Source organism: Seriola dumerili, unplaced genomic scaffold (genome assembly GCF_002260705.1).
Source record: "Seriola dumerili isolate Sdu_G_001 unplaced genomic scaffold, Sdu_1.0 BDQW01000199.1, whole genome shotgun sequence".
Lineage (NCBI taxonomy): Eukaryota > Metazoa > Chordata > Actinopteri > Carangiformes > Carangidae > Seriola > Seriola dumerili.
Window position 1 is genome coordinate 1,163,322 of NW_019174454.1, and position 25,988 is coordinate 1,189,309.

The following is a 25,988-nucleotide window of genomic DNA, read 5'->3' on the forward strand; positions in this document are numbered from 1 at the left end:
GTGTGTGTGTGTGTGTGTGTGTGTGTGTGTGTGTGTGTGTGTGTGTGTGTGTTTGTGTGTGTGTGTACAATTCAGACTTCAAATTTTTCTACATCCACCACATCATGTCGTCATTACTGAAAAAAACAAACACTGTATTGACGCCTTGATTTGAAATAACACAAACTGTGCTTTTCCCTCAGTGCACAGATGTAGCTTTTAGATAAATTCTGGTTTACATCATTCAGTGCTCCAGTTATGCCTCTGTGTTGGTTTAATGACGAATCGTGTTTATAATAATGGAATGACCCCTTCAAGATTCCCTGCATTAGATGTAATGAAAGAATGTTTCCTCTCTGACATTGGGGCTGCTGTGAGACAAAGACCAGCAGAACATCATCCGTCACCTGGATTTTGACTATTGGCTCACCACCACTCTTTGACTGACAGCAAGCCAGCAACAGGATGAGAGATTTTTTTTTTTTTCCTCCAACAGCACTTAAGACTGTGTTCAATCTACTTGAAGTGCACAGATGTATCTTCTCTGACAGATGATGTTGATTTAAAGAAAACAAGTTTTCATTGGAATAACAGGATGGCGAGCGTCAGAGGGTTGAGATGAGATTATTGGACTGTGACCATCTGCCAGACTGCGTGACCTTCAGTGGTCAGTGGTTAAAGTGTAGTGTTTGTGGTCAGATTCACTCTCAGACAAGGCAGTCACTCTGTTCGTGGACAAGACTGAGATATCTTCACCATCAGTAAAGTGCAGATGTGGTTTGACTAGGAGTCTTTATAGCGGCAGTTAATAGTCTTTAATGGTGGCTAGAAAATGTGGACCAACTGTAGTTGCAGTCCTGTGCAAGACTTAAAGGAAGAATCCACCCTAAAATGCTTTTAACACTGTTTCTCAAGAGATGAAGGATGCAACTAATGATGGAATTATCTGCTGGTTATTTCCTTATTATATTCCTTATTTCCTTCCTCAATACATTGTTTGGCCTGTAAAATTACTAATAATTTCTCATATTTAGATTGGTTGGTTTGTCCAAGCAACAGTCCAAACTCCAAACATATTTAGTTTAAGACAAAAAACTGGCATATTTCTGTCACTTTCCGGTACTTTTGTGTTAAAAAAAAAATGACAAACCATATGTTGAGTATCTAAATGAATAACGTATATAACATTGAGGCATTTCTGGAATTTAACACATCTGTGAAACACCAAGTTTCCCTGTCAGTCCCTCTGGATGTAAGAGCAAAAGCTCAGTAAGTCACCTTGTAGCTCTGACATTTATCAGTCACAGACACTAACAACAGCAACAATGGCCTCTGTGGACCAGAGTGCACTGCAGCCACAAGACATGTTGCAAAACAGGTCTTGTGACTTCATTAATAGTTCCACCCTAAAATTTACAAACTAGTTAGCTAGCAGTATGTTTATATGCTCATACACCCACATTTATTGACAGGAATAAGATTACACCCAGTTTCTGTGAGATGTTGAAAATGTCCTTTCGAAAACAGGAAGTGTTCAACATGAAACTATATTACTTCGTTAATACATGACAGTGTATGAGTATTAGGGGGTGGATTTCGCTTTTAGGTGAATATTTTGATGATTGTTTTCTCTCATTTTGTCAGTGGTCAGACTAGAACAGCTGCAGGATGATCTGTGAAAGTTGAATACTGGAGCACTTTGACAACGAGGGGAAGAAGAGATGTAGCGAGAGAGGAGGAGGTGATTGTGGTGGAGTTGGAAAAGGGTTTGTATTGCTCTGCCGTTTCCTGGCAGATGAAACGCACCGCAATCTATAGGAAACACCTTTCTCCTCTTTCTTCCCCACCAATAATGGACACAAAACAAATTTCTTTCAAAGAAAGACCAGACATAGTAAGACTTTATCTGATTGTTGATTTTGATCCAAGAAAGAGTAACACTTTTCAGTTAACGATGAGTGTTCTTTGTACAGATTAGGGGTTTAGTGAATCTTCAGTGCTCGCTCAAGTTGCACCGAGGTGAATTTTGTGTTGAACGTGAATAGTGTTCAGTGTGCCTTTTACTTTTCGTATTTTCAATCTAAACTAAGATTTTGAATAGCGCCATTATTTCGGGTTGGACCCTTTTATCATTTATTTTATTATTTTGGATTTTGTTTTTTCTTTTCTGTATTTTTTTTTTTTTTCCCGAAAGTTAAGTAGAGCCAGGTTTTACAAAGGTACAAAACCAAAGTCCCTCAGAAGTTTCCCTGTACGACCCACCGTGTGGAGTTTTGGAGCTTCTTTGTCAGCTTCTCTACTGTGCTTTTTCTTGTTGGTCAATCAGTGTATGCCATTTAAAAGTATTATAGCAATATTTCTCTAGTTGAAGACTAAAGTCATGAAGATTCTAGTGGACGTGTTTCCAAGTATCATAATTTCACCTCCTGCTGATAAAACAAAAACATCAATCTATCAATAGAAATCCAGTTTTATATTTACCTTCATTGATGTTGACCACACATAAGCTAACTTGCTGTTGAGATTAAAAAAGGTTTATTGAACAGAATGACATTGTGGGTGTTTTTCTTCTCTTTTTTTTTCACTATATTTAAAAATGAATGGTTATTGAAACATGGTTACTGAACTGACACTTAAGTACTTTCTACCACGCACTCTGCTAAATTCTCCACATTATCCAGTTGTCCTGTAACTTCAAACTGCAGCCGACTGACAGAACCCCAGGACTGCACGATGTAGGCGTGGGTTAATGACCTGGAAAAATGAATCACACTAAGTGCTTCATATAAACTGTTGAGTCATTGCTGATCCTGTAATCATTTCAACCAGAACTAAAGCGCCCGAGCCGGTCAACTCAGCAGAAACTAGGGGACTGCTTGAGTTATATCATTTAAATATTTTCTATCCTCTAATGCTGGACTTAATCTACCAACTACAGCTTTTGTTGACAGGGTCAAGAATGTCACAGTTCTAGGTTCCGGTCATGAAATGAAGGTAGACAACTATGTGTGTAGTTCTCCACACATAACAAAGGAACAATGATGTGAAGGCAGTCAGAGAACCAATTGGAAAGGGGATATGTTTACCTGTTAGTAATGACAGCATAGCTGGACAGAATTACTCTGAAGCAATAAACTCTACCACCTGGTCTGACTAATCATTGAGAAGACAATAGAACAAAATGTGCTGAGTCATTTTCAAGTGCTGTTGGGATAGTGGCAGAGGCAAATTTACATAAAGCCAAACTATTAACACAAAATGTCGATTCAGACACATCCAACCCTACAACAAGAGACTTATCACCTAATTTAAATCATTCACGTGTTTCTAAAGGGTTTTTGCTAACTAGACAAATTAGATCTAACGCTCTTTTGTGTTCACATGACATTAAAGGTCTGGGTCAGGAAAATATATTTCCCCACTAAGTGGTTTCTAATTATGCTGATAGTTTCAGTTTTATTGGTCATGTTTTGAGATATGCATCTGAGATTTCTGCCATCATCGCAATTCTGCAAGAGGGCCCTGAGGCAATCAAATTTGCTTACACAAATGAATCATTCGTGGATGGACATAATGCTATGCTATCCCACCGTCATAGCAAAGGTAAAATATAAATGTTTCACATGTTGTTACAGGAAAGGAGAAAAGTCAAATTCTTCATTTAAACTAAGTGGAGACATGGTATTAAATATGAAAATCAAAAAAAAAACAATAAGCCCCAGTAGCTGTTACTCTGGATCCATAAAGCACACTATCTATAACAGTTTCTACAGTAGTCCTGTCCTGTTTTTTTGGTAGACTTTTTTTTAAATGTAACTTTTTACTGCAGAGAGCACCACATATAAAATTCTGTTTTGGGGTGAAGGCAGAAACCTCAGAGAAGGGTATTTCAAACCCAGAGCAAATAAAACCAACAATTTATGTGAGAATAGGGGATTTGGGCAAACTGACCCTTTCACTCTGTGTCTCTGACATATCCACTTTATATACAAAACGTGTGGTCGTGTGGAAGACACTGCACACGTCACCCAGACAACAAACTCACACTCCACTCCTGTTTTGTACGAGCAGCTGTGAGCCACTGCAGCATTTTGCAGAACTCTTTTATACTCTGTGTTAACAGGCGGGGGGACGGGCTGAATAATTCATCACCACTGATAAGAACTCAAGCCCTGACCAGTGCCTGAGATCACTGATCTGACATCACGTTCAGTCCGTCTCCATGGCAATCGCTTGTCAATATTTATTAAACTACGTAAAACTCGTGACACCTTTTCAGATAGCAAAGTGCATCTCCAGTGAAGAGGGCCTGTCCTGAGCTGAGCTCTGATTGACTGACCTCAACAACACATCTGAGAAAAAGGTTACAAGTTGCAGCCTGTAAATACAGTCAGAGCAAAATGTGGCACGAGGAAATGAAAGGGCTTCAGAATGCAGCCTGAGAGCAGAGGTCTGTCTCTCCTGTGTGGAAAGGATCATGTAGAGAGAACACGTCAATCCAATCAGCCCACTCAGACAGAGAACAGCTAATCCCACTAATACACCACCAGAGGAAGGTGAGAGAGAAGAGAGGAGGGTGGGGTGGGGGGGGGTCATTATTCTGTTCATGGAAACCAGTGTCTCACTTCTTTTCCTGGGATCAGACCATGTACACGACACCTGGTTGATACTGCTGAGCCAAACTGATAGTCATGAAACATGGGATGGGTCACACGTGTCCATGCCTGTATGAAACTTCTCAATACTGATCAGATTTCAGTCGATGTAGCCTCGCGTTTTGCATCTGTTGCCTTTAATGCAAAGTAAATTTGACTCTGCACGAGGAGCTGCCAGACAGTAGCTTTAAATTGGGATCTACCCATGAGCTTTGCTTTGAAGAATAAAAAATAAATAAATACATAAAAACTCCTTCTCCTTTCTGCTCAAAGCCTCTTGCTATGAGAGAAAAAAATACCACCACCAGATAACATGCAAAGGGTATTTTAACACTTAAATTCCATATTTGAAAAGTGCGCAAATTTCCCTTAAAGACGCCAGTGTTTTCCACTTAAAGGGAGTTATTTATAGTATGTATTCAGTGGCACTGTCTGCTGCTGAGACCTCCAGCAGGCTGTCTGTCACTGACACTCTTGGGGGACGAGACAAAGAAAAGAAAGCTGATACGAGGACAGATAGCGGTAATCTTTTTTTTTTTTTTTTTTTGCTTTCAATAAAATATCACAATATCAGAGGCCTATTCACTCATCAGGCCAAAGTATACTATAATGACATCAATGGTTACCATGACAACTGGGGGAGGGTGGATGACAACATCCTACTGCGTCTTTTAGAGCAGGAGATCACAGCACTGTTCAGGATTAGCTGCACAAAAAAAAGACTCAGAGACAAATGCTCAAGCTCTGAATGCAGAGGGAAAAAAATCAACTTTTGTAACAAGCTGCACCTTTTCTGTGATATTCACAATGCAATACACACACACACACAAAATTTAAAAATGCAAAGCCCAGCACAGCAGTACAGGCTTTGAAGCAAGTGAGTCTGACGTAAACGCTGTAGCCCTGCATGGTGTGTGTGTGTGTGTGTGTGTGTGTGAGGTTTACCAGTGGAACAAAGATTTTCTTATATGAAACCAGGTCTTCACTGAAGGTCGTACTGCACTCATACGCATGTGTCCCCCATTATTCAGCTTCAGTCCCTTGTCTGTGAATACAAGCTCAAAACATGCTGGCCAGCAGATGGACAGAGTCAGAAATCCCAGTACAGATGACCCAGTAGTGCCTGGAAAAATCAGCTCCTGCAGGCTCCGGGCTGCATGTTGCAGCCGGGCCAAGAGGTCTCACACTCTTGGCTTGAGCAATCTTTCGTGTTAGCTCTTGATACTATCTAGAGAAGAAGTTTGCACAGTTGATAAACCACTGCTGCATCGCTGAGAGATGATAGAATAAGAGGAGGAAGGGGGTGGGGGGGCTGAAGCGACAAGGTGACTTAAGGAAAATGAGCGGGCCAACGCTCCTCTTCTCCCTGACTGATGTTTGTCATTTGTCACCCTGAGAGCATCTGACCTCACTGCATGTGTGTGTGTGTGCCATGCTGTGTGGGGGCTTTGCTTGACTCCTTTCATTATAAATGACACAGTCCTGGGAGGCAGCTGCATTGACGTCAGGGCTCTCAGCGCTGTCAAGGGCTCTGGCTGCTGAAAATCCCCCCAAATAACAGGATCTAAATAGAAAGAAATAGGTTTCTGCTGTTTCATTACTGCCTCATGAACTCAAGCGGATTTAGGGGGCAGATTGGCCCTCGTCCTCAAGTAATCGTGTTTTAATGAAGATTTTCGGTTGTTGGAAAAATTACAGTTCAAAGCTTGGCATGTTCCTCTGTGTTTAGATCACCAGCTTAAAAAAAAAAAAAAAATCTTTTTTGTCGTTTGGCAAACTTGAGGGAAAGTCCAACGTGTGGTTTAGTTTTGTTATCAGTCTCAAAGGTTCCATCTGCCATCAATCCTCCTCCTGCTTCACACCATTGCTTTAAAAGCATATCCTGCCTTGAAGCTGCTATAGTCTACACAGCTCTCAAGGTGGTCTCACAGTAGCAGAATGTGCTGACACACAGCAGCTACGCCAACCTGTGCATTATGGTGTACGTGCATAATGTGCTCTGGCAAGGAACTACACAGTCAAAGGGCTGGGTGGGAGGACTGGGACGACACACGGCTCCAAGGAGGGCTGATGGGAGATTTGAGGAGATTAAAAAGGATGGTCGAGATTCTCATAAAGATCTCTGCCATGTGATTTATTGCCTTTAATCCTCTCTGTTGATTGCTCATTTGGAATTAACAAAAATGATGGTGCATGTAAGACCTGCTGCATATAGTAAAAAAAAAAAAAAGGAGTACAACGTTAATGTGGTGACCTCGAAAACTTAGGTAGAAAAAAAGAAAAGTTTTTCATACACTCAAACTCGAGAGAGACAAATATCCATTCACAGCTCAACCCTTGTTTTGCAGCGTTCCTCTCCTCAGCAGTAGTCAGGGTGAGGGCCAGGTGTCAGGTGCAGATCCTGCCCTGCTCTGCATGGTTCCCTACAGCCAAAACAGCCCGGAGGACCCACGCTTTCATCTCCACAGCAGCTGCCTACCAGGTCAGAGCGGACCAAACATGACACCAGGAACATGTGAAATTAATCCCACATTTCCTTGAGTCGTTTAGATGCTGAGAGGCTATACTTTATGTCTTAAAGGACATTGTTTGAAAGCCTATAAAGACAATTAAAGATAAATAGACTTCAGGTTTGACATCACAAAAGACATAATTAGGCTTTTTTTGATACTGAAATACTTTGACAGTCACTCCAGCGAGACCAAATTCAACCTTTTCTTGCATCGCAATAAACAATTTTTTCTGAAAGCACATCACCAGAAATGCATCATACCTATCAAGAAGCCTCAGGGTGGCATTATCCTGCTTTGGGGATGCTTGGCTGCAGCAGGCCCTTGAAGGTTTGTGAAGACTGGAGAGAGAATGAACGCCTTACAAGACAAGAGAAATCCTCAAGGGAAACCTGCTGCGGTCTGCAACACAACTGTGACTGGGTCGATTTGTTATCCAGCAAGAAAATGAGGCTACATAAAGCCAAGGCTACACAGGAATGGCTTCAAAACAATGTCAAGCCCTACAGCGGCCAAGACCAGACCTCTAGCCAATCAGGAATTTTTGGCAGGACTTAAAAATTGTTGTGCACTCACGGTCATCAAGCAGCTTGACGGAGCTTGAGCAGTTTTTTGCAAATAATAGGATAAACTTGCAGTGTTTACATGTGCAGACTATGGAAGTGAAGAGGGTGAATAGTTTTATTTGTACTGTCATTCTGTAGCAAAGGTAATGGGAAAAAGCAGATTCCACTGCTTTAACTGCACACACAACTGATATTTCCATTGCTTACATCTTTTATTCTTTTAGTGAGGGTTAATCTGAGTTCACTGATCACATTTCAACTTAATTTACAGCTCAATCACATCACCTGATACTTCAAGCTTGACTCAACGCTTGCCAGCTTCTTTTACTAACTGCTTTGACTCATTTGTTTCAGTATTAAAACATTTCAACTGTTTCAGTTGGAAAATTTCAACAGCACATACATTCTCCTTAATTTTATATATATATATATATATAATATATAATATAAAATTATATATATAAAATTACATTTAAGGGTTAGTGTTGCCCTAACGGCAAGGGCGGGGTACACCCTGGACAGGTCACCATTCTATCACAGGGCTGACATATAGAGACAAATAACCAGTCACACTCACATTCACACAAATGGGCACTTTTCAGTCACCAATTAACCTAAACCTGCATTTCTTTTGACTGAGGGAGGAAGCCAGAGTTCATCTTAATAACATCAGACTGAATTGTAAACTTAAAACAATATGCAGTTATCTACTTTAATTATGTTAGTTTAGTATCACAATGTGATTTAATGTCAATACTGTTTGCAGGCATTGTATATTTCACTAATGATTCAAATTCATTATACATATTCTAATAAAGTGGCTGTTTTATTAGAGTCGTTTCCTGTTGCTTGCAATGTGGCAAATTGGCAATTAGAGAGGCCTTGATGTATTTAAGCAGAGACCAATTATAAAAGCAGGCTACACCCATTCCTTTGAGTTACTTTATTCAGATGAAGATACAGTAGTACAGCATCCCAATTGTGGAGAGAATTCAAAATAAAAATAAAAGCACAGTCTTTGTGATACAGGACAATCAACAATCAAGGTTTATTCAAGAGAACAAAATGAGAGGGCAGGAGGGTGTGGGGGAGAAGGGAACAGCGAGAGGAGTTCAGGGAAAGACAAAAGTTTCTTTTATCAACACAGACGATACATTTATTCAACCCGCCCATAACCACCCCAGCTCCCACCCCATAATAAAACATTATGCAGCCTTACGTACACATGCTCCGTGCCCCCCATCCCACTTTCGTTGAAAGCATGCACTTGTTCTCCATCGTGTAGAGATTTGTAAGCAAAAGGCCTTAATGCTCACTGACCCTATGCTTTTAAATCTCATGTACAGTGGAGGACGTGGCACGGATTTAAAGGAAAACTGGGTGGCTCTAGGACACAAGGAGTGCCATGGTTTTGTTAATCCCAATGGCCCTCATAGCTGTAGTCAATTTAGATTTACCATCCTATTAACGTTCAAGGAATAAAGAGTCCCTTACAGAAAACAACAATAATGTCTCTTTACAGAACAGGACAGGTGAAAACTGTTTACCCTGGCATACTAAAAGAAAACACCACTGCTTAACAAAGTCATTGGCACAAAGATTAAGAGCAATGCCGAGAACATATTGCAGAAAGTCACAACTGACTACTACTTCCCACCCATGCACATCAACAAAATCACTGAGGATTTGGAGGAGGGATAATTATGAGCAACACTTTACGATTGAGCTGGTCCCTATTACACTGTGTCGGGGTAATTCATTTGTTTGACCAATTCAATCTGTGTTGCTGCAGAGAACAAACAGTGCAGAGGGGCAGGGCAGTCTGGTAGACAGAGTTGGGAAAGAACACTAGTTTAGATTGATTAGTACATGCAATCATTGAAAGTTCAGATTACATGCAGTAATGGACACCCTCATTATTTCTTTGTCCATGCTTTGTACCGAACAATCCTGTGAGGCATTTAGGAGACACAACAGGTTTGCTCTGGTGTAAAAGACGGACAGCCTACTAGACCTGCACAGACCTTTCAATCACTTCTCTGGAGAGCCACACCAGTGTCTCTGGGAAAAGCTATCAAACGGCCGATTTGAGAGGAAGCTCAGCAAAACAAACAGCTTGTTGCTCCATCTGCTGCTCAAAGTTTGTGTCTTGCACTGAGAGGAAAAGTGCAGCATCACAGAGAGCAAGCACCGCTCTTGGTGCTAGGTAGCGAACGTAGACATGTGGTGTGCTGCAATGACTCTGGCTAAAGTACAACAGTGGCCAAGGATGTAAAAAGGGAGGAATGTGAGAGGGGTTCTGGTTAGCGATGCCTAGCTAGTACAGTAGCACATTGGTCAGCATGCACCACGCAATGTAATTTCATCATACTTTGCCTTTGTTAAAGCACCCATTCACAGCCGAGGAAAGTTAACAAAGAAGCCTGTGCTATGCCTGGACATGGACTACCATTGGACAGTAAAAAATAAAAAGGAAAAAAGGATAAAACAATTGTTAACAGCTTTCTCTATACATTTACCAGTTGTTCCTGAACATCAATAAATATCTTGTAAAAGTGTTTGTGTTGTTGTTTAGGGTGGTTGTCTGGTTTAGCCAAGTTGGGTTGGTTACGCTAGGGCCAGCACTGTGTAAAAAGGAGAAAACAATAATACTTTTTTTACTATATTGTTACGCTTTACACGCATCAGATATGATTCACGGCATTCAGTTTGTACACAATAGCAGAAAAAGAAATGCTTACCACTGATAGCCTCCTGGGCAAAGTACTTAACATCCATGTCTGTGTCTGAGGCCAGCTTCTCTAGCACTGGCTTCACCTCTGTTTGAAGGGCACTTTGGGACAAAGAGAGGACAAGAATTATAAACAAAATGTCAGTGTGGTTTCTAGATTTTAGTTCGAGAGTACATTTTTGTCACTGAAGATAGAAAACATCCAATTTTGCAATTACAACGACAACATACTTGCTGTCAAGGACAGGTCCAATCTTCTGAAGGGACTTGGCCACATTGAAACGCACGTTGGCCACTTGGTCATTGGACATCTTGAGAACCACTGGTAGCATCTGCTTAGTGGTGATATCCTGGCCACATGCCTCTGACAAAGCCTGAAACACATGTAACATTAGTGAATGACATGTAGCAATAATGAGCAAATGTTTTTCAAAAAGGGAACTAATAGTTTCAGACAAACTATAAATAGTACATAAAATGTGTCACATTAACTGGACATTAAAACCCTCAAACTAACTTTGAGGAACTAAACATGAGAGCAAGCTTATGGGAAATGACACTGTTGACTCACATTGATGCAGAACAGAGTGGTCATCCTGTGGAGATAATTGGGGTCGTTGGCCATGCCCAGCACTTTGGGCACAATGGTGTTCTGAGCCCACTCAGCTCCAAACTTCTCCACCAGCTTCATGAGATTACAGGTGGCTGCCTCGCGGATGGCATACACTAGAAAATTATCGTGAAAGCATTCTGTGTGAATGATGTGATCCAGTTTTGTCTCTTTCCAGCTCTCACCAGTGGAGAGATCAAGTGACTCAAGGCAACACTTGCATGTTGCTCAATGAAATGCTTCATGTATGTTTACAGCTATAATATTGTCATTCTGATTGTCCACATTGTAACTATGCTATTTGGTGCTATTTTAGTCCTCTGTTGCTTTTCTGAAGTTTCTCCATTTTTCACCCTATTTGAGTTTTTCTTCTTCTGCACCAAGTGTCTTAGGTTAGAGTTTTTTGATTTAACACTAAAATTATCTGACAAAAACTAGAATTTCTCAATTGTACAATGTAGGGAACCTGTGACTTGAATTATTACACCTGAGCATTAAAAACAAAAATATGCTACAAGAAATTTGAATTAAATGGGCAGTCATGCAAAGATGAAACGTTGTAAAACCATCTCACCATTATTTTTATCTCAATTATCAGCAATTAAAAAGCAATTCAACTCAATAAAAGCTCGAAGCAGAAAATGCAGTGCATAACATTGCAGGAAATAAGACCAGATGTCACAACAGCAATATGATTTATAAGACAGCCAGAAAATAGAGTTTAGTGTAGTTACCCAATATACTGGGAAATCATGGCATTTGTATGTCATGTGAAATTTTAAATAGATACAAGATCTCTCTGGGGGTGAACAAAGATAGAGTCTGTGAGCCAAAGATTCTGGGCTGATTTCTGTAGTCCTGTCTTTCTTTGAAGGGCTTACATAAGGGTGGCATAGCCTTAACCCCCCCCCCACCCCCCCCACACACACACACACGTACATACAGAAACTCGCACCAGCAGCATTCCAATGATGTAACCCAGCTGGCCTTTTGTCCTCAATAGCGAATGTGTCTCTCTAATTGGAAAACTCGATGTGAAGAGAACACTATATACTCTGAGTGAAAAATTTATGCAAAAGACAATGTCTGAGATTATAAAATGGAGCAGGGTGTGTTCGATGGTTACACAGCTCTTCCAGAATTTGAATATGGGTGACTGCCTCACAAAACAGTGCTGGGAAGAGAGAAGAGCACAGAGCAAACCTGCTCAGATATAACTCAACCACAGAGACACAAGTGGGATTTTTAACGCCATTAACTCCAGTATAAATACACTGCATTAATTGCTGGGTGCTGCCTTCAAGAACAAGGTTAAACTAAGCAGGTTCAGCGATACATACAGAAAGTATGAAAGAGTGAAACAGAGTCGCTTGACTACCCCACTGTGACAATTTCAGACTCCAGTGACACAAATTCTGATGACAACTTGTCAAATCCACTGTACTGCAGGATATAGTTGTCTTAAGACATTGCTCCTTCCCGACTTATAGCTACAGTATACTGTATATGGAGTTAAAGGGGTTGTCAACCCCACCTAGGGGTGATATGCAAAAAAAAATCATATTACGTTTATTTAGGCAGCTATTGTGATTGCAATTTCATTTGGATTGGTCATTTCATTTTCACTGAAGAATTTTTTTTTTAATTTTTTTAAATGATGATATATTTGTTGGGTCCTGTACCATACAAACTTGTTCCTTTACAACTGGAGAATATGATTTATAGGCTGGGGCATCTCTGTAGCACCACCACACTTATTGTGCTAACAATGCACAACAATGTTGTGACACATTTTACCTCTTGCAGCTCCTGAGATTTTTTGCAGCGGCCATGTTGGGGTTTCAGTTATATTTCGATTATTTGTGCACCCCTACCCCCACCCTCTTTGCTGATCAATCTCTTCCCTTCCACCCTAGGCTCTCTTTGTTCTGGTAATAATACAGTATCAGAGTGGTAAGCGGAGACCCATCTGTTGACTGTCCAGGCTCAGGTGAGTAAGAGCTGTGATGCTTTAATGAAACCTTGCTTATGTGTGTAATGGAAAATGAGGAAACAGAGCAGGAGTCTTATGTGAGGTCCATCAAAAAAGGGGTTGTGCATCATTAAGGTGTTACAGGCTGCTGCAGGGCCCCAAGAGCCAAAGTGAATATAATTTGTCCAACTGGAAAATGTAGGAAAGAGGGACTTTCGTGGTTTTTGGGAGGTTATGGTGTTATAAGAACATACGTAAAACTAGAACAGAAGACAATATTTGGGACAAAATCTGTATTTATAGAATAAAAATATATGACCAAAAAAGCTGCTAACGTAAGCATCTTCTTATAAATAACTGTTTTGAGGCATGACATTTGATCATGTTGTACATAACTTTTTGGAAAGATTTAATATGAGTACCTTACCATGGTCAATAAGCCAGGCCATACAAAGAGTGTTGAGCTTCTCATCAAAGAATTCCACTCCCTGAAGAAACAAAGACACAGCGTAATTAGAGCCATTTCCTGAATGTCTACAGTCAAATCAGGTCTGATAAAGTCTGTTTGTCTACATATCACTAAGATTTCTGGGTCTATGCAAGGTACTAATTAGAAAGACCGTTAAAGCACATTTTATATGGGTTTCAGCCGTCTTCCTAGACTCCATGACTCACCAGCTGCCCTGCCAACAGGGGCATGTACTCTATGATGGCAAGACGGACCCTCCACTTTGCATCCTCAGCCAGCTCCACAATGGCTGGCAGCAGTGACTGGGAGAGCTGACGGATGCCAATCACTTCATTCACACAGTCTAGGTTGGAGATGATGTTGAGACGCACCTCAGGGCACTGTGACAGAAAAATTAAGATGTACAAATTAAGCTTATGGCAGCAGCCTCCATCACAGTATTCCAATATTAAACAAAACCTTTATCTCATAAACTTGATATATTTCTGGGCTTTGGCCAAGCCACTTAAGCCGGCCTAAACAAAATAGACTTCCAGGTAGTTTTATCTAGAATAATGTAACCCAGGTTTGTATCTAAGACCTTTAGATGGAGATCTAGTTTTTAAAATTGGACAGAATATTAGCAACAGAAACAGTGAAGCAAAACTTTTCACAGACATACTCCAAAAACCAGAAGTTCGAAACTGCACAATGATTTGACACACTGGCTTTTTTTTTTAAGAGTAGCAGCTGATAAGGGGACGTTGACAACAAATAATTCAGCTCTTGAGTGAATGACATGTCTGCAGAACATTCTCCATCCTGTTCCCTTTAACAAAAAAAAAAAAAAAAAAAAAAAAAAAAAAAACTGTCCTTACATAGATGCACCTTGAATTATTGAAATCTGCAAGTCAAAACTGTCAGTTTGGACTGTAATCTAATTAGACACTTTTGGTCTTGTATTTTGTGCTGTGAGGGAATGGGGCCATCTTTAAATAGGACTATGGAAAGCAGTGGAAGAACTGACAGCCTTAAGCTTTTCAAAACATTTATATACCTTTGTGTCTATCCTGCCAAACTCATGTCTGGTCTCAATGGGCAAATTAATGTCATGGAAATGTGCTCACTGAGATGTGACTGGGCTATTGTTGTTCTAGATGAATGTGTTAAGTTAGAACAAGAATGTACAAGGACATTCATCAGCTAAAACCCAGCCCTTTGTAACTTAACTCATATTCATAAAACAATTTTTATTACAGTAACAGCTCCAGGAGCAAATCATTTCAAAAGGATGTTTAATACTGACAATAAGGAAAATAAATGAAATGCAAAGCAGACAGACTGATTAAAGTATGTGTCCCATTTCATTATAAAACTAAATACTACATGACCAGCTGGAACCATAGCCTTGCTCAACATACTTTAACCAGCAAATACCTACATTTACTACTGTACATATAATCAATACACATCAAGCAATAACTTATATGGTTAGACTGAGTCCAGCTTTTCATTATGCTTCCGTCTAGACACAGCTATTCAGTCTTCTAATTGTAAGGTCTCAGTTTGGTTGCAAACTGCATGAATCATCCTCCCACCCAGCCAGGTGGCATCCAGGTACATCTGGTAGCTGCAGCTAAGTGGCTTTACCCGGTCTCAGACATGCTGATCACTTAAGGCTAAGGAAGTTCGTCAAACTCAGACATTTCACAGGAAACTTTTGTTGTGAATGATATCAAACCAAGCACTGGCTTGAGAATTTCCAAAGCCAGCTGTGTAAAATATGAAAGAGAAATTGAGGGCTATGATTACAAGTCTGCATTTCCTTTACCTCGTCCTTGAGCTGAGCCAGGAAGAGAGGCAGTAAGTGCTCTATTGTGTTGTCCTTGCCCAGGATGGTCGAAAGTCCCATAATGACTGAGGCCAGAGCTGACTTCACATGCTGGTTGGTGTCTGAAACAAGTTCCTGGTCAGGGATGGGACACATAGGAGACAGATAGATCAGTAAAAACAAATAAGACAGAAAATATGTAAATAAACTTCAGGACTACTGCTTTGAGTCATATTCACAACACACTACAGAGAAAGAGGCTATAATTGACTGTGTGTGTAAATACACAGCAAAGTGGACTTAATACTAGTGCAGACAAACAGTCATTGCAGTTAACTACTGTAGGTGGAATAACTTCAAATATAATGTAGACAGAAACAGAAATGGCACAATATACAAAGGACAGTGAAATGCCTATTACCCTGTCATGTTCAAGCACAACTGATCAAGCCAATATTACATCGAAGCTTTTAGTAGAAATTCTGAATCATCAAGTCATTGTAGAACTAAAGAAATCAATTTCAGTTTTGCTGCAAAATACACATCCATTAGTACTCTGTAGTAGCTTCTAAGCTATGTTATCACAAGTTATGTATATTTTTAAGTTACCATCATATTTATTTACAGCTTTCTACGGTTGTGTGGCGGTTTGTTACTACCTGTATAGCTTTGTTCGACTGTTGACAGGATAAGCACAATGACGCCATGTGACACTGATCTGTACCTCTTGTAACTAATAGTCTATATAGCCAGGAATCTGTACTGGCACGACCATTAGGGAATTAAAAATAATCAACTGGCAATGATATAAAATTTTCTCATCAGCAGCGCTTCCACTGAATTTATTGTTGAATAAACAACAACAGTGCCACCTGCTGTTCAAAATCTGAGCAACACTGGCACATGGACACATTAACTTACTCATTGTATTTTGCAAACACCCCACAAAACAAGCCATTTATGGTTGGGGTTATGTTAGTGGCCATCTTTGGATATCTAAAGTTCTACTATCTCTACAGGCTGTAGTCAGAATATTTCTCCTTTTTATGGGTTTTATGGTTTACTCTGATCAAAAGCAAACAAAGCGGTCATCATTATACAGAACTGGAAATATTTCTATACTTGAAAATATCACCAATCAACTGTTTCATCCAACATCTTGTTCAAAGATTTTTATCTACAATTTAGTTCAAATTCTTATTTTAATAGTTTTGGCCAGTTCAAACATTTTCTAACCAATTACTGAGATCTGTGGAGTATCTGGGAAATAATGTCAGAGTCTAGTAGGACAAGCAATATACAGCTTGTAAACTAGTTTTATCACAGAAAATAAAAATTATGGCTAATGTGAAAATGTATTAAAACTGCTTTGTAAAAGTGTATTCAACATTTACAGAGCAGCTTCCCAGTGCTATAATTCAGGTCAAGAGCACATCATTTCTTTATGCAACTGACAATTGTATAATAGACATTTGTAGACAAACTTTCAGTTTCATGAGTCATTCACATAATGCCGAGTTAAAAAAAAATATATATATATTTTGACCACTTCTAACGCTTGTTCTTTCTGACTCATTACCACATGTTAGATATTGATAACTGGGTTTTAATGGCCAGCAATACAAAAGACCCAGGCTGCAAAAAAAAAAAAAAAAAAAAAAAAAAAAAAAAAAGAAAAGAAAAAAGTTTTCATTACAGCGGATGTCACAACACCACATGTCTGCTTTAATGCTTTGGGGAAGACTATAAAAAGATAGGCCTCAAGTTCTTTTCCATGCTTAGTAACACTCAGCAAATCAAAATGTTCTTTGTTCAACCGAGAAGTGAAGCACAGCAGAAATGTCAATGTGGCAGACAGAAAAGTTTATTTTACCTTGACGCAGGGCAGAATGTGAGTCATGATGATTTGCTCTCGATTATCCTCTGGGAGGTTCTCACAGAATTCTAACAAAAAGAATAAGAGTACATTGTCAAGAAAATATCAAACAGACTGGACAAAAAGCTGAAACAAGTTTCTCAATTTAACCACATGCAATTCACCTTCTTCAGATATCGAGACTTTGATTAATCAATGCATACTCGTGTACCAACCTTTGACTTTGTTGGCTGCAGCAGCGCGGACCTCAGCTTCACAGTCCTTCAGAAGATTCTGGAAGGCCGGTACCAGATCGTTCTTGGTGATCTCTGGCCCCACTGCTTTCTGGAGCTACATTCAGAGAGAAAGTAAGGCGTCTCAATATCCAATCAACTATGTGGGGAAAATATCAAAACAAAAAGACATTATGGCTTTTAGCTCAAAATAAAAAATAAAAAGGGGGTAATGAAAGACAAGTGATGTAACCACCATTACGACTGAAATGTTCATTTTTATACCTACCTGGGGGGGGGGTTAAGGCTATGCCACCCTTATGTAAGCCCTTCAAAGAAAGACAGGACTACAGAAATCAGCCCAGAATCTTTGGCTCACAGACTCTATCTTTGTTCACCCCCAGAGAGATCTTGTATCTATTTAAAATTTCACATGACATACAAATGCCATGATTTCCCAGTATATTGGGTAACTACACTAAACTCTATTTTCTGGCTGTCTTATAAATCATATTGCTGTTGTGACATCTGGTCTTATTTCCTGCAATGTTATGCACTGCATTTTCTGCTTCGAGCTTTTATTGAGTTGAATTGCTTTTTAATTGCTGATAATTGAGATAAAAATAATGGTGAGATGGTTTTACAACCTAGTCATTTGACTTAGTTTGTTGAATTTCAGTTCATGTTATGTTATGTCAACAGTAACAGTTTAACAGCTCTAAAGTAGGAGCAACTTTGAAAAACTTCTGGATAATTATAATTTAGAAAAAAGATTTGCACTATACAATTTGTGCTTGGCACAATTTTTCTCTATTCTCTATAAAAGTATGTGCAATGTAAAAGACAACTGTAAACAGTACTGCAATACTACAGCAACGTTTACGTGTTTCCTTCTGAAAAACAGATTATGGGAAATAAATAAATTATGGAAAATAAATAAATATTGAAGATAAAAAAAAATACAGTAACATTGAAGTGCTTAAAGTGAAATCAGGAAAGCCACTATCATTCTTTTTGGGTTGTAAACAAAGAAATTGTGAAAGACAGATCATGTTCAGCAATGAATGTGCACACATGTATTTTTTGATCGCAGACATGGTCAGTCATTGAAGACTGAGTGTCAACCGTAACTGTTGCTCTCTGTAACGTAGTTGTATGTTGAAGTGCGTGGACAGCAGCTTTATGACCAAGGTCCAATTCATGACGAGAGAGCACTTTTTACCGCTAGTGGCATATAGTCGCTTCCTCGAGCCCACCGTGCAGAAACAAGCGCCCAGCTCCTTCAAGCCGCTAGATCCTACACTGCCAGTGTTGCCAAGACCCACCCCGCTCTGTTTCTGATTGGCTAGTAAAGTTGGTTAGATTCACTGTCTGGTTAGGTTGAGAGCGAGAGTTGCGTTCCTCTCGTACCATTGGTAGGTGAACTTTATTACCTCGAACATGATAAACCGCATCCACAACAAATTCCCAAGTGTATTGACTTTTCTTTTTTTTTCTCACAGCGGAGCTGGAGATCCGGCACGGTGCCAGAATACTTTAAGCCCTGAACAAATTCCAACAACATATTAAGAAAATGACATGCTTTGGGGAAAGATTTTTTGTTAAATGGATTAGATTAACTGAATTTCAATAATGTGCTGTCAGGCAGAGGGATGACCATTTAGAGGACTTTCAATCCTCATCTACTTAGTTAAGTTAAGTTATCAATTTTTGGATGGATGAGAATACAAGCAGGTCTTACTGCATCATCTTAGCTAAGATTAAAGAAGAACTGGCTGTTTAGGAAATGTTTTTGTTCATACCCATCTAGCTATGTTCAGACCAATAGCCAGATGAGTTTCACTTACAATTTCACCTCTATGGATCCAGTTGAGAGGTCTGGAACACATTTTGACCAGCATAGAACAAAGATTATAAAGCAGGGGGAACCAATAAGCTTAAATTCTGTCAAAAGGTCAAAAATGACTACTTCAAATCTACTTTAAACTGTATCATTCTTTAGCTAGCAGGCTAATTTCCAATAAGTCAAAGCTTCACGTGTCTTTTGTCGAGTTACCACAGTGCACAAAGCCACGAACTTCAATGGACATGCAAGATGCTGTGTGCAGTCAGAGCACAGCAGCTGTTTGTCAAGACATAGCTCCAATGTAAAAAAAAAAACGTGTATATACAGGAAGCTAGTGTATGATGTGCACCAGCGAATTCATGTTTGAATTTGCATGAGTCTGCAAGTGTAATGTGATACACATCATTTCTACAGCTCTGAAAGACATTACAATTTGTACCAAATAAAGTTATATTAGTTTAGTTTAGTTTCCTCACTCTCCCACTCATGCACAGCCACCGTCTTTCTTGCCCTACGAAACTTATCAGGATGCAAAAAAAAAATCCCCCACATTGGCCAAAATGTGAGCAATAATCTTACTGAAAAGAACGTGCATGAGCAAAACCACACACAACTACATAAAAGCAAAAAAAATTCTGTGAAATTTGCGCAAGTTCACTCAGGAAGTACTTGCTAAATAACAGAGTTATCACTGAATCCTTAAGCGGTATTTTACCTTTACCATCCTGGTTAGTAAAATATGCTCACATATTCAAACATAATGTCCTCTCTGACTTGAAGCATGCATCTATGCATGCAGGAGAATATGAATCCTGGCATTAAACCTTTTTGCAATCTGCAGATATCAATATTGTTGGAGCAGTTCTCAGTAACTGGACAAGATAAATGAATCAATAGGACTTTATTTAATTATTTTTGCCGATTATACATTTAACCACGGTGAAGGAAGACAAGAAGGAAAGAAGTCAGCTGCCTACCTCAGAGAACTTGTCAGCCACCATGTAGCGGACCCTCCAGGACTTGTCCTCTGCAGCCTGGCGCAGGGTTGGCATCACCAAGGTCTCCAGGTCCTCCTGAGGCAGCAGTGTGGCAATGCTGACACAAGCCTCCACTGCAAGCAGCCGGACTGAGTCCTAATGGAAAAAGGTATTGGGATCAGTTTGCCCATCCCTGGGTTTAAATGCCAAGGACTTAGAGGACACAGTATTACACACAGTGCAACAGCAGTTTAGGTTGAAAGGAAGGAATACAAGTGCTCATACCTGCTCATCAGAAGCCAGAGCAGTGAAGAGGGAAATAATGTCACTTTTTACATAATCGAGCTCCAGGACTTTAGCAAACTCCCCCAGTTTAGATGCTGCAGCACGACGCACCATAGGAGTGTCATCTGAACACAAGGTGCGAAAATGCCTAGAGATAAAACCACAGACATTTTATCAAACAAACAAGTGACTGCAGAACAAAACCAGATTAGAAGCCTAAAGCAATTACCTCATGTCTACATTAAATTACATGTCATCATACATAACTTCAAATAAGGATTTAGAGCACTCTAAAATTGTTTCCCTTTTTTAAGAAGCCACTTACTGACGGATCTCAGCCTTGACAGTGCTGGAGACACGGGGATAACAGACACTAAAGAGGCCACAGGCAGATGTGCGAGAAGTGAACCAGTCACCACTGGCCAGCCGCTTGACCAAAGGCTCAAAATGGACCTCCAGGTCAACTGGAGAGTGCTCCTGAGAGATCTTCCGCAGTGACTCCACAGCTTTGTCTCTGACTACCGTTTCTTCCACTGTAGCTAGGCTCTCCAGAGGAGGCTGTGTATTAAGAACGGACCAGGTTACAGAGGGAAATGGTTCTGCAAGTACTCACACATACAAGAAATTATGATGTTTATGTAGATTTGGATACTTCAAAAAGTTTTATTTAAAAAGGTAAAGGACAATACTCAATACACAAATATTTAACATTTTCCATCAGTAATGTTACAATATTTTAGGTTTGAGTAATCTATAGATGGGCATTATAGTGTATTTATGGTTGGAAGACTTTAGTAGTCTAATCTAACCATAGTAGTATAATTAAATTTCAAAGCAATTACAGTTGTCTGTGTTTACAATTGGCCTCACAGGTTATGCTGCTGCCAACAAACTTTATAAGCTACTATACACACACAAAAGTTGTATCCTTGCATTACATAACACATTCAACAATTACAATAAACATGGTTGTTGAAAACAGCGACTTCTCACAGGACTTTTAAGGTTTTCTTTATCTGACTAAAAGCAAGGCGAAATATCTCCATAGTAAACATATATGTACATAAACCCTCCAGTAACTTGGATGCCACTAAACTTACCAGGAGACAGTGGACATACTCAGGCCCTCCCACCAACATAGTGAAATTTCCAAGCTGCTCAGCCAAGGCCAGGAGCACTTCGTCTTCATCATAGATAGTGTCTAAAAGGTGACAAAAAGACTTGTGAAACGTCTGAAAGAATTTAAGTTCTTAAAATGCAACACTGAGGTCATGCTGATTGTGTCAGACATCAGGTGTTTCTGTTTTATGGTCAAGGTGATTCATTTAATTACCTGTGAGGAAGGGAAGGAGTTCAGTGCGAGTCCTCTCTACTCCAAGGGCCAGAGCAATTGTGGACAGTTTTTTGATGCTGTTCAGTCGTAACTAGACACAAAATGGACACAACGTTAACTGAGTTAAAAGCACATTTAATATCCAGTGTCAATTAATACGCATCATTACACTTTGCTACCCCATATAGAAATTACCAGAAAGTATTTGTTACTAACTAGGCTACGGCTCGCGTCATTAATATCTTACGTAAGTTAACCAGCGTTTCAAATAGCGATGCGAACTATGTGGCTGAAATGAAACGCTAGTTTTGCATTAATTTGCAAGGAATAAAAAGCTAACAACAGTGAGCTCTGCCCACTGCGGCCTTGAACGCCCTGTTGTTGTGATTGCTAACTGTAACGCTAGGCACTTCGCTAGCACACTGCTAGCTATTAGCGAGCTAAACCAATGACCCGGTTGGCTTGGCTCGTCTTACCCAATTCATTTTATTACATTCATAGTTCAGCTGATTTAAGCAACGGTCTGAAGAAAATTATAATAAACGACACTCCAGATTGACCATTAACGTCGTAAATGCTGACAAACAACCAGCTAGTTTGGTGAAACAGGGTGCGCCCGGCAGAAAATTCCTGATAGGCCTTGGCCGGGAACGTCACCTAGCATATTTGCTAGTTAGCTATCACACTTACTAATATGTCAAAATTCATCTTATTTAGCTGTAAAATATAAATGGCAATAAAAACCGAAAATGTTGTTACTACCTGAACATCCTCATTTCGCAGTTCATCAATAAGAACGGCGATAGGGTAGAGAGAGTCGTCTCCATCAGCTCCTGCCATTTTGGATACTGTTGCAGTTACCGAATGGCGCTGCTGTGCTGCACTACGGGGTTTCTGCCAGAGAACAGCGGCTGCAGGGCCCTCCCTCCTTCTATGCCGCGCTGTTGTTGCCTTCAAGGAACCACCGACAAACCTGTCCATAAACAACCCTCGGTCAACAGGCTACGTCATTAAAGATGAAATAAAACAAACGAAATACTTGATGAAAAATAAAAGTAGTTAGATAAACAAAACGTTTAATGACATACAAATCAGCAAAGTGTTCAATAAAGTCACCCCATGACAGAAATGAAATAAGATATTTTTTATAATATTTGTAATTTTACTGTGCAAGCAAATACGTAGATAAGATACTGATTCAAGGGAGATAGAGAAATGCGAGTTTTCATGTGACTAAAATGCTTTCTTAATTTTTCGCTTAGCTTAGATGACTAGACTATTTGCAATGAATAAAAAATCGAAAATATTATCTTATGCAGCGTATATAATTTATGAGGCATAACTGACTCAACTTTATTGTAATTTTACAACACATAAGTGTACAGTGAAAATCAGTGGTAGACCTTAGTACATGCTACACACGGAAAATGTATAATAAAACAAAGAATCTAAATTAAAATAGAATGAAAATAGAAACTGTATGTAGGTTTAAGAAAAAATAAAGAGTAAGGTATAATAGGGCTGAAGACAAAGGCTACATTGTATTTAAAAAGAAAATATACAGAGAGAGAGAGACACATGTTAACATGTACAATAAAATTCGTGCTAAAAATAAAAATAAAACGCCTTGAAGTTTATAATACATCCATGTTCAAGACACGCTTTTATTTTGAAAAAAAAACCAAACCGGATATTTTACGATTTTTCCGGCGTGTGCGTCGGTGCTGGTCAAGATGGCTTCTCAGCAACAACAACCCGGCGGGCCGATGTCTCAGCCCGGATTACAACAGCCCACTTCCATTCAACAACAGCAGCAGCAGTTGAGTCAACAGCAAGACTTTGATCCAGTTCATAGATTTAAGATGCTCATTCCACAGCTGAAGGAGAGTCTGCAGGTAACTATGCTGAATCAAGCTACAAACTAAAATCGAAAATGCCCAAAAGATGGTCACAATAGCTAAAGTTGAGTTGTGACTGTTTTGGATTCCACAGTCCCAATACTGTAGCTTCATAAATAAATAAAGATCTGCAACAGTGTACTTTGAACATATTGCCATATTTTTCCCTTTCAGAATGTCATGAAGATTGCATCCTTGAATTTAGCCCATAACACGGCCATTGACAACGGAATGTGAGTAAGCAGGTTGGGGCAACTTTACAGCACTGCTCCATTACAGAGGATGCTTCCGATATTCACTGTGACTGTGCTTCTCTGTTTTAGCAAAAGCAGCGACGCCTCTGTTCAGCGCTTCGACAAAAGCCTGGAGGAGTTTTATGCCCTTTGTGATCAACTGGAGCTGTGTTTGGTAAGACCATAGATATATAGTGTACTTAATGGATTCCAAAGGGAAATTGTAATTGTAATATACTATAAAACACTGTACATAAGTATAAATGAAAACACTGAAGGTTAAACACTCATATTCACAAATAACCAAACATTGTCTGAAATTAGAATATTTGCTTTTATTGCTACATTTAATAGGTGACAGGAGTGTCCTTCTTCCTGCCAGCCCTAACTTAAAAGCAGTATTTAACCTAAGTCTAACCTTAAATCTTTGTGCTTGTTGCATATTCAAAAACCTTTAAGTGAACATATAGATGAATAGAGCCTTTCTATAAGATAGAAACAAATGCAAAGATGTGGATGTAAACTGACATATAACGCTGAGAAATGCATCAAGATAAGGCTAAACATGAGTGAAGTTGTACTTTAACAGAATATTAATGTTTTTGAGTCTGTTGTCTAAATGTTGTTCAGACTAAAACCTTAACATGTAGCCCATGTATGTGACACACATATCACATACAACAGCTACACTCAAAATGGACTACACATTTTAAATGTTTTCTCTCCTCTGTGCAGAGGCTGGCGTATGAGTGCCTTTCTCAGAGCATTGACAGTGCCAAACACTCACCCAACCTGGTCCCAACAGCCACCAAGCCAGACACAGTGCAGACAGAATCCATGTCTTACGCCCAGTACCTCGGTATGATCAAGTCTCAGATCTCCTGCGCCAAAGATATCCACAATGCTTTGCTGGAGTGTTCCAAGAAGATCGCAGGAAAGGGACAGCCTCAGGGACTCATGTAGACCTGCACTGACTGTTCCGACTCTTCTCTGAATCTGATGACTGTTTTGAGAAAGATGATGGATTTCATATTTGGGGCTTTCCCATGTTCAGATCTCAGTTTTGCGCTACTTTGCTCAAGATGCTGTTTCATTTCTCAAGATCTTGTGTATTTAGTTTTGATTTTTTTTTTAATTTATGTTTCTTTGTAAGTGCTGTGTAAATATTCCAGACAAAAAGTCATGTTCTGAGATGACCAGCAGGTGGTGGCAGAGCTGTACTTGCCACCTCGATATTCACAGGTCTTTTGTAGCTTATTTGTATTGAACATTAAAACCTTTCTACAGATATTGATGTTTCCTCATTATTCAAGATGTACAAAAGAAGACTGCTCTATCAATAACATCTTTAACTGATGAGGAGTATTCATAAGAGCAAAACTTCATCAGTTGTTTATGCAGGTACTTTACTGACAATAAAAGATATTGGAAATATCAAAGAAAATCTGTAGCTGAATTTACTTTGTTCTAAGTTGTGAAGAATATTGTTTTCATCTTTCAGGTGAATTACCTTATTGTTTTAATTTGACCATTTTATCTTATTTGACTGCAATGAAGTTTAACAAGATTGAACACTAGGAGAAGTAAAAGGGAAGAAAATGTCAGACTTTGACTCAAAATTTAGAGAGGCAGTAGAATAAAGTGTCTTTTCAATAGAAACAGTCAGATGGATTGAGTAATAGCTGAGCTCTTTATCCTTGGAGGATCCTCTAAAAGAAGGATCGTATTTAACTCCTATTGAAGCAGTGGTGTTGGTATAGTGAGGCAACAGAATAGTAGCCTGGTAACACCTAGGGGAATTTAAAGAGTACACAGAGTAAACCTTTTGACGGGGTAGGTGTCGTTAAGCGATAGTGCAGTCCCTTTACAAAGAGTCATACACTTACAAGTCTTGTTATAAGTTTAAATGCCTCCTTTTTCTCCCATGAATGACCCATTTCATTCTCCCCCCAGTCAAATGACAAGTGAGAGGTAAGTTTAACCACTAAGTTAATTTTCAACACCCTGAGATGGTCTTTTGAATGGC

The 25,988-nt window shown here is 39.5% G+C and overlaps 2 protein-coding genes across 2 annotated transcripts; one reads left to right on the forward strand and one right to left on the reverse strand.

Annotated features, from left to right (window-relative positions):
• Positions 1-8,638: 8,638 nt before the first annotated feature.
• On the reverse strand, positions 8,639-22,733 carry ppp2r1b (protein phosphatase 2 scaffold subunit Abeta). The gene is made up of 15 exons (XM_022753806.1): positions 22,594-22,733; positions 21,832-21,922; positions 21,599-21,699; positions 20,824-21,056; positions 20,499-20,646; positions 20,214-20,369; positions 17,394-17,508; positions 17,176-17,246; positions 15,303-15,437; positions 13,699-13,872; positions 13,451-13,511; positions 11,013-11,167; positions 10,673-10,815; positions 10,452-10,543; positions 8,639-10,334 (listed from the first exon to the last, which is right to left on the reverse strand). The coding sequence occupies exons 1-15, from the start codon at positions 22,669-22,671 to the stop codon at positions 10,318-10,320; spliced, it is 1,770 nt and encodes a 589-aa protein (XP_022609527.1). The 5' UTR covers positions 22,672-22,733; the 3' UTR covers positions 8,639-10,317.
• Positions 22,734-23,547: 814 nt separating this feature from the next.
• med29 (mediator complex subunit 29) lies at positions 23,548-25,252 on the forward strand. The gene is made up of 4 exons (XM_022753844.1): positions 23,548-23,726; positions 23,904-23,962; positions 24,053-24,137; positions 24,698-25,252. Exons 1-4 carry the CDS (start codon positions 23,565-23,567, stop codon positions 24,923-24,925), a joined length of 534 nt encoding a protein of 177 aa, XP_022609565.1. The 5' UTR covers positions 23,548-23,564; the 3' UTR covers positions 24,926-25,252.
• Positions 25,253-25,988: the final 736 nt, after the last annotated feature.